Genomic DNA, 8997 nt, shown 5'->3' with positions numbered 1-8997 from the left:
TAATTAACAATTTTAAAAATTTTAAAAAGTATTTTATTATTTTTTTAATTTTTTTTAACTTACAAAATTCAAAGAAAACCAAAATTATGTCATTTTCAAAGGCACTAACACCACAATTTTGACAGAGAGGGATGACTCAAATAAAGTTAAAATTTAGAGGACTGAATTAAGTAAAGTTTAAAAAATTAGATAATTAAATTGAGAAAAAAATGAAGTTAAAGGACTAGATTGAATTTTACGCAAACTTAAAACGTACAAAAATTGTAATTTAGCTAAACAAAGAAGGAGCCAAATGAAAAATTGAGAGTATATAACGGCTCCTCCAACTCCAATTTGTAGTTAAAACCCAATTTCACATTGTCTTCCCGCGGGAAAAAACAGAAAAAGGAATTTCGTTTTTGGGTGAGAGAGAATAAGAAGGGACCATCTCCTTCACTTTCGTTCTCAAAAACACAGAGGAAGAGAAGAGAAAGAGAAGGATCAAGAAAGCAACACACAGTAGTCAATGTACTCTTTTCTTTTTCCTAGTCTTTGCCATTTCAAGCAAAGAAAGTCTTTCTAGGAGAATCAAACAAAGAAGGAATTGCCAAATAAAAACTCTTTCTTTTTCTTTTTTTTTTCTTTTTTGGGTTCTACAAAGTTACCAACTTGCACTGAACTTTTGGTTGAATTCTTGTGCATTTTTCTTGTTGCATTCTTGATTCTTGTTACTTTCTTTTGATGGGTTTCTCATATAACAGCTTTTTGTGTTCTTTGAGAGAGAGAACACAACTCTTTTAGAGAGGAAGAAAGAAAGAAAAAAAATTGTTTGAAATTTCCTCTGTAATCTTCATCCTTTTTTTTTTTTTTCAAAAATTAACATTTTGATTCGTTTTATGCTATGTTTTTGTATTGAAAGGTGTTTTTTTTTTTTTTTCTCTAACAAAGATTATCCCAATTTTTATTTTGAGCTCTTTCAGTTGTACTTTCATGCTTCCTCTTCCTCAGCTGAGAAAACAGAGAGCATTAGGGTTTTTGGACTGAGGATAGAGGAAATTTTGTTTAGCTTTCAATTCAAGCATCTGGGAAATTCAATTTGGGGGTTTCTTTCTTGTTCAACAAGTTTTGTGTGAAATTTTGTAATTGAAATAATGGGATGTGAGTGAAAGTTTGATATTGGGTGTTTTATTTTGCAGGTTTTGGTTTTGGGGGTTAAGGAATTATGGCTATAGCAGTATGCCAATGGGTGAGCGAGAGATCATACACTTCGAGCAAGGATGGGAGCTTATGCAGAAGGCGATCACAAAGCTGAAGAACATTCTAGAAGGGTTGCCCGAGCTGCAGTTCAGCAGCGAGGACTACATGATGCTCTACACGTATTGATTTCTTTGCCATTTTGCTTTATTTGCTTTGTTTTATAATTATTATTATTTTTTATGAATTGTGTGTTTTAAAGTTTTAGAGTTTGATGGAAATGATTGTGATGTTGTTTGTTTTGCTTGATGTTATATGCACAGAACCATCTATAACATGTGTACACAGAGTCCTCCTCATGATTATTCCCAACAGATCTACTATAAGTACCGGGAAACATTTGAAGAGTACATAACTTCAATGGTGAGGAATACTACATGTTTTCTTGCGATTTTTTTTTTGAAGTGGCTTGAAGAAATGTGTGTGATAGAACTGCTTGCTGTAGAATATGTGTGGTATAGGATTGAATGGTTACAGAACAGGAAATGCAGTGTGAGTTGTATAAAATCAGGGAAGACGTCAGGCTTCCTTTCATCTTTGGAAGCAACAAATATTTTTAGTTGAATCTTATTCTTGTGTGACATTGGAGAATTGGAGTTCTCCTTACTAGGTTTTATCCTTTATGTTTTTGGGTTGGTTCAGTTGTGGGTTGCGAAGACAATGGTTTATTGCCCTAATTGAAATCTCGCTAGCCCACAAGGGAAGGTTATTACATAGTGAGGCATTGACAGATCTCTGCTAAGAGATGTTTAGTATGCTATTACTGGATATATTATTTTGAACATGAAGAATTAGACTGAGGTCTCTTGATACCATAGTTAGTGAGGAGTTCTTTTTTTATTATTATTAACCTTTGCTTTATTAAAGAGTTAAATGTATCAGGCTCAACCTTTATTTTACTGTCAGCAGAGTTGGCAGTTATTTTTTTTACTTTGAAACACATTTTTTGTTTATAATAAGGGAAGCATTTCTTTAGGGTGTTAGCATTCAACTCTCAAAAACCTAAAATCCATATGCGCTATATGAGCCAATGGGTCGATGATTGAGTAAAGGCACTCTAATGGCAAGCATTGGATTGTTGTGACACTGACACCTAAATTATTACGAAAAAGAATTCCATTTGAAAGGGAGGTTAGTCAGAGTGTTGCTTGATGTGGTGTGATGGAAAGCTTAAATGTTAAGGAGAGATTTGATAGAATAATTACATATGATACTAACACTATTATCAGAGTAAATATTATCACCTGGTCACTACCAACAGATCGAGCCATCAAAATGAGACTTCTTAAGGTGTTATATTCACCCTCACAGATCCAAGATCCCTACATTTGGCCTCTCTGTCAAGACAATTGAGCATCCTTCCCATCTCTGAAGTGGCTGTTATATTTCTTTGAGTTACCTCATTCTCGGATTGGAGAACAATTTTGTTAATTTTCAATAGGTTTCACATTTACTTGTCAATCATTTGATGGCCTCTGCTGCATGTTGATTGGATTTTATGTTCATGCTTTGTTGCCCATTTTTTGCATACAAAAATGAGATTAAGGAAACATTGAAAGGTAATATTACACATCCACTGTAATTTAATATTGTTACTGCTTGTTATACCATTCTCAGAAGCTTTCCGCCTTTCAAGTTATCAATGGTTTGTGATTATGTTAAAAGATGAAGAAAGCGTTCTTATTCTTTTCTTTGGAAAAGAAGTATTACCAGTTATTGTTTGTTTGGTTCTGAGATTAGTATTATCATATCAGCACTTTAGTCTTTAGACTTTAGTTATCTATGAGGAGTGAGGAAAACTGTCTTGAAAGTAATTAACAAGATAAGGACATTTGCTGGATCAGTATCTCACATCTAGCTAAAGCAATGCCATGGATCTTTGCTCTAATATATTGTTTGTGTGCATGTGTATTTATAAATATATATATATATATATATTTGTGTATGTATTTATAATTCTCTTGCCAATGAGTTATAGCTCAATTGGCTCTTCCTTCTCCAATAATAATGGGATTGAGGGTGAGTTTGTGGGTTCAAAACCTACTGGGTGCGTAACTTACCAAGAAATAAAATGTAATTATAGTTCTCTTGCAATCAACTTCTAACGGTTTCTTCTTCTGTACAGGTATTACCATCTTTAAAAGAGAAGCATGATGAATTTATGTTGAGAGAGCTTGTGAAAAGGTGGGCAATCTACAAAGTTCTGGGGAGATGGCTTTCTCATTTCTTCAGTTATCTTGATCGATATTTTATTGCTCGGAGGAACCTTCCGCACCTTAATGAAGTTGGACTTACTTGCTTCCGTGATCTGGTATGTCATGTCTGAACCCCTATGTGATGGTTCCATCTTGATTAATGTTGTATAGGCCATTCTTATTTTTATTGCCTCTTGATAATGGATTAGTTCACATTCCAAATTAAGACCTAACAGTCTTGCATCCAATTTTATGTTCATTTTCCTTCAAAAGAAATATAAATCGTGATACAGAATTACCAGATTTGCTAGATAGCTGTGCTTTTCATGCATCCTAGTTTTTTTTTTGGTTCTAAGCACGCTGCCTGTGTGCTTTGGCTTTTTCATTGTACCTTTTCAATGTTTTTGGAATGAAGTATTATTTACCTATCAAAAAATTTTTAATTCTGATTTCAGGTATTCCAGGAGTTCAATGGAAAAATTAGGGATGTTGTAATTTCTCTGGTATGTTTGTACTTTTGCCTGTTTTATAAACTGCACTTGTATAGCCCTGAAATAAGTCTACTTAAAACAATTCTTTTCAATCAGATCGATAAAGAACGTGAAGGAGAGCAGGTTGATCCAGCTTTACTGAGGAATGTTTTAGATATATTTGTTGCAATTGGAATGGGGCAAATGGATCAGTATGAAAATGATTTTGAGGCAGCGTTTCTTAAAGATACTGTTGCTTACTATTCTCAGAAAGCTTCCAGCTGGATTCTAGAAGATTCTTGTCCAGATTATATGCTCAAAGTAAACTTTATATGCCCTTGTTATTTGGTAAAAAGTGATTTCTTATAAATATAGAATTATTCCTAATGTGTGTTGGGAATTCCAGGCTGAGCAGTGCTTAAGACGAGAGAAAGATGGGGTTTCTCTTTACTTGCATTCTAGTACTGAGGCAAAGCTACTGGAGGTTTGTACCTTTTATATTTTAAAAAAAAAAGTAATCTAGCTATCCTGGTGTAGTAGTCCTGTGAATGATGTTTTATTAGGTTGATGAAAGATTAAATGTTTTAGTGATGCTCATTGATTCTTGCAATGCCTTTCAATATTTTATTACTAAATCTGTAAATCTGGCTGCTACTTTGTTATTATGACTTCTTCTTTCTTCATTTTAGAAAGTTCAACATGAGTTTTTGTCTGTATATGCGACCCAACTGCTTGAAAAAGATGACTCCCAATGCCATGCATTGGTTAGAGACGACAAGGTACTTAGTAATTATATTATTTTTGAAATAGTTTTGTTGAGATTATTTAAAATTTTGGCAGTAATTGCTGCTTTCTTATCACTTTATTATTATTATATTTTTGTGTTTAATGATGTCTAAGGTGGAAGATTTGTCAAGAATGTCCGGGCTTCTTTTTTATTTATCAAAAAATAAAAAAAGGTTCAGGCTTCTTTTTAAAATACCTCAAGGCATAGAACCAGTTTCCAGCATATTTAAGCAGGTTAGTAGCCTCCAGCTTATGCTTTATCCATTTGTCTTCAATTTACAAGGGATCTTATGCGTGGCACATCTTCCTTCTTTCTCATTAAAGCTGTTTTTTCCACTGTAATGCAGCATGTCACTGCTGAAGTAACAGCCTTGGTCAAACAAGCAGAAGATGCAGCAAGCAACAAGAAGGTCTGTGCCTTGATTTCTTTTCAATGATTTTCCAAGAAGGTGTTTTTGGTCACTTAATACCACAGTAGGAATCGAATAAGCAAATACTTTCTTTTCATAACCTTGAGGTGGCAACCATACTTCTTCTTCACATAAGTGTTTTTTTTGTTCTTATATTCATGGAGCCATTCTAAAATCTTGGTGACAACATGCAACACTTTGAATTATTTCAGACATGGTACATTTCCCTGTACAAAATGTAAGATTAGATGCATTTGATTTACTTGACTTTTGTGTTTTGTTTGCACTTAATTGGTAGGCCTTTTTGTTGCCCTATTGCTCGGTAAACTTTTAGAATGTCTGAAGTATCCAATGGGATCTCTGGCAGAAATTTCAGTAATCTGAGGCCATATGCTACATTCTAATTTGTTCCTTGTTTTGAAGATTGATTTTGAGGTTGAGTACTAGTTAGCCAATATGAATATGTTTCAGAGATGTGATAGGTATATATGGAAATATAAAACAAAACTTATAACAGTATAAAAATAAGCGTGTAAAGATCACTTGTTACAACAAAGTGGAATACTGGAATCCAAAGAGTGAGGCATGAAGACGCAGAAAATGTTATATAAAAAAATAATTACATGCAAACAGATTAATTTTAATTTATACAGTCATTATAAGTTCATTATGAATACAGCCATTATAAGTATGAGTCCATAAAGTGTATGGTTACCATAGCCTATATGGGTGAATTGGCTTATGTGTATGATCTTTCAAAATTAAAATTATTTCTAAGTTCTTAATTACTCATTTTTAACGACCCGTTGCTAATCATTTAAGAAAATGTAATGAGTAAATAACAACCTGATTGGATTGATAAATGTAAAGATGACTCAGCCAATTATTACTGAGTTTTTCGACCATTTTTTTTTTTTTTTTGAGAATAAGTGAGAAAATCCTTCAATTTTTTTTTTTAATCCAACAGAAAATCACACTTTGTAAGTTCACTTGCAATCTAAAAGGTGAGTTCCAATAGGCTTACAATTTGAGCCACATCTTAAATACCTTCACATTACATATCATCTTATGATTAGTGATAAATAATATTAGCATTAGTGACTTAGTATAGTCTGATGCAAGAAAAATGATCAGAATGATAAGATCAGTGACTTATTCCAGACCATTGTATCTTGACCATTGCATACTACTCTTTTTTTCTTTTTTTAATTGATCTTTTTTATATGTGCCAGTATTTGAACAGTTCATTTTTCTTGTAATGCTCATTATTGTTTTTTCTTATCTTATTTTCACATGCAGAGAAGAAGGACTTGGTTGGTTTGCAGGAACAGGTAATTGTATGAAGATTGTACTTGTAGAATTTGTCTGGACTGTTTAATTATTGGAAACTGTTATAGATTGTGTGCTCTTCAGGTTTTTGTCAGAAAAGTGATTGAGCTGCATGAAAAATACCTAGCGTATGTGAATGATTATCACACTTTTAGTAAGGTTTGTGTTAGAAAATGCCTTCAGGGTTTTCATGATCACACACATATGTTTCTCTACATCTAAATATTCTGTGTTTCATTTTAGGTGCTCAAGGAGGCTTTTGAGGTCTTCTGCAACATGGGGGTTTCTGGAAGCTCAAGTGCAGAATTGCTTGCTAACTTTTGTGATAACATTCTTAAAAAAGGCAGTAGTGGGAAACTGAGTGATGAAGACATTGAAGAAACACTTGAAAAGGTCTCCTTCACTCCTGATGAGATATACTATTTAGCTTCTAATAGAAATATTTTAGAACTTCATAATTTTCTAATCAACCTGCAGGTAGTAAAGTTGCTTGACTATATCAGCAATATGGACCTGTTCACCAAATTCTATAGGTAAATAGTCATATTTTCAAATATCTGTTGTCTTCAATCAATTCTTTTTAAAATTGAAATTGCATTGATTATTGCTTTATGCTTACTTTAAGAACAAGAAGTTGTAAATGATTAATTTATGGCAGGAAGAAGCTTGCCCGACGGCTTCTTTTTGACGAGAGTGCAAATGATGACCATGAGAGGAGTATTTTGACGAAGATTAAGCAGAAATTTGGTGGCCAGTTCACCTCAAAGATGGAGAGAATGTTTAGTTACCTTAAAATTGTTCAGGAACTAAATTTTAATGTTAATGAAGTACATTTTTTTTATACTGATGGATCCCAATATTTTATCACTATTCAATATCCAAAATAGTACTCTAGTGCAAACTTATTCCATTGAATTTTTTAGGTTACCGACTTAACATTGACCAGGGAAAACCAGACCACCTTTGAGGAGTATCTGAGTAATAATTCACATGCAAATCCAGGGATTGACTTGACTGTTACTGTTCTGACTACTGGCTTTTGGCCAAGTTACAAGTCTTTTGACCTCAACCTTCCACCAGAGTTGGTAATTTGGAATTCTTTTGTTGATATGATATAACTTTGCAAATGTTAATTATTGTGGAAGTCGCTAACATCCTTCTCTTTTACTGCTATTGCTTTAGGTCAAGTGTGTCAAAGTTTTCCAGGAATTCTATCAAACAAAAACAAAGCACAGAAAACTTACGTGGATATACTCTTTGGGTACTTGTAATATCAGTGGGAAATTTGAACCCAAAACTATGGAACTGATTGTGACCACTTCTCAGGTGATATGTTCACAAAGTTTTATTTCTATTCTGTTAATGCTTTTATGTGGTTATGAGTGCCACTTCCGAATGGATTTATTTCTTGCTATTATAGAGGGTTAATTCTTCTTCTTGTGGGACAGACTTCGGCCCTGTTGCTTTTCAATTCCTCAGATAGATTGAGTTACTCAGACATCATGACAGAATTAAACTTGACCGATAATGACATTGTTAGACTTCTCCACTCCTTGTCATGTGCGAAGTACAAGATTCTGAACAAGGAGCCTAACACGAAAACAATATCTCCTACTGATTACTTTGAGTTCAACTCAATGTTTACTGACAAAATGAGGAGAATCAAGGTACTGAGCTATTTTCTGAATGTCTAGTTCCAGTTTGCCTTTTCAATTTACTGATTTTTGCTAGGCATATTTAATCTATTGCTTGGTTTGATGTGCAGATTCCTGTCCCTCCAGTGGATGAGAAGAAGAAAGTAATTGAAGATGTTGACAAAGACAGACGGTATGCCATTGATGCCTCGATTGTGCGCATCATGAAGAGCCGTAAAGTTTTAGACCACCAGCAGCTGGTCATGGAGTGTGTTGAGCAGTTGGGTCGCATGTTCAAGGTTTTTATGGCACCTCTTTTCCTCATATATAATTTATGTCCTGTTTCTTTTAATCAGCTGTATCTCACTGCTATTGCTTGAAATGTGATTATGCAGCCCGATTTGAAGGCAATAAAGAAGCGCATTGATGATCTGATCACTCGAGATTATTTGGAAAGAGACAAGGACAACCCTAATTTGTTCAGATACTTGGCATGAGGTGTCCTAGTTGATTATCACCAAATGAATTGGTGACTATTAATGCTGCAAATAACAAAGAAAGAGGGGTCAGTTCATGGTGGAGAGAGAGGGCAAAGGCTTGTATATAAATGCCACTAAGTGAGTGCCTCTTTTTTTGTTGATTGCTTAGAAGCTGTAAGTGTAGAATGCTTGTAAATTTCACCTTGAAAGCTAGGTAATGGACAACTACTGTAGATTGAGCACCCAGATTGGAGAAATTGTAATTGATTCTTTAAAGTGGTCCAGTGCACCAGTTGGATCCCGCCCTGTATCTTGGTGTTGTAATTTTTTGTAACGTCCATCTCATGACTTAGTTTCTGCCTGCTTGTTAATTGCTTATCTCCACCACCCCCCCACGCGCGGGCAGAAAATGAAAAGTGTATCTTTAATATTACTCATCATTGCCTTTTTATTGTCAATCC

The 8997-nt window shown here is 34.1% G+C and overlaps 1 protein-coding gene across 3 annotated transcripts; it reads left to right on the top strand.

Moving 5' to 3' along the window:
* The first annotated feature begins 353 nt into the window (after positions 1-353).
* On the top strand, positions 354-8997 carry LOC115993970 (cullin-1-like). 3 transcript variants are annotated; one of them, XM_031117969.1, is made up of 20 exons: positions 354-507; positions 1176-1355; positions 1497-1596; positions 3359-3544; positions 3884-3931; positions 4016-4219; positions 4305-4382; positions 4588-4677; positions 4799-4918; positions 5032-5094; positions 6394-6425; positions 6492-6582; positions 6667-6816; positions 6901-6956; positions 7082-7202; positions 7347-7508; positions 7606-7749; positions 7872-8090; positions 8189-8356; positions 8453-8997. In XM_031117969.1, coding segments are annotated over exons 1-20 (2316 nt in total). In that variant the 5' UTR covers positions 354-505; the 3' UTR covers positions 8555-8997. The 3 variants fall into 3 exon arrangements, with proteins under 3 accessions (XP_030973829.1, XP_030973828.1, XP_030973830.1); XM_031117968.1 differs by having other exon boundaries at positions 7082-7250; XM_031117970.1 differs by lacking the exon at positions 1497-1596 and having other exon boundaries at positions 7082-7250.

The sequence above is a fragment of the Quercus lobata genome, chromosome 6 (assembly GCF_001633185.2).
Source record: "Quercus lobata isolate SW786 chromosome 6, ValleyOak3.0 Primary Assembly, whole genome shotgun sequence".
Taxonomy (NCBI): Eukaryota; Viridiplantae; Streptophyta; class Magnoliopsida; order Fagales; family Fagaceae; genus Quercus; species Quercus lobata.
This window is presented reverse-complemented; position numbering and strand designations above follow the sequence as displayed.

Coding starts and splice junctions, on each gene's coding strand:
- LOC115993970 (XM_031117968.1), top strand. Junction 1,356..1,496: donor GACTACATGATGCTCTACAC/GTATTGATTTCT, acceptor TTATATGCACAG/AACCATCTATAACATGTGTA. Junction 4,220..4,304: donor GTCCAGATTATATGCTCAAA/GTAAACTTTATA, acceptor TGGGAATTCCAG/GCTGAGCAGTGCTTAAGACG.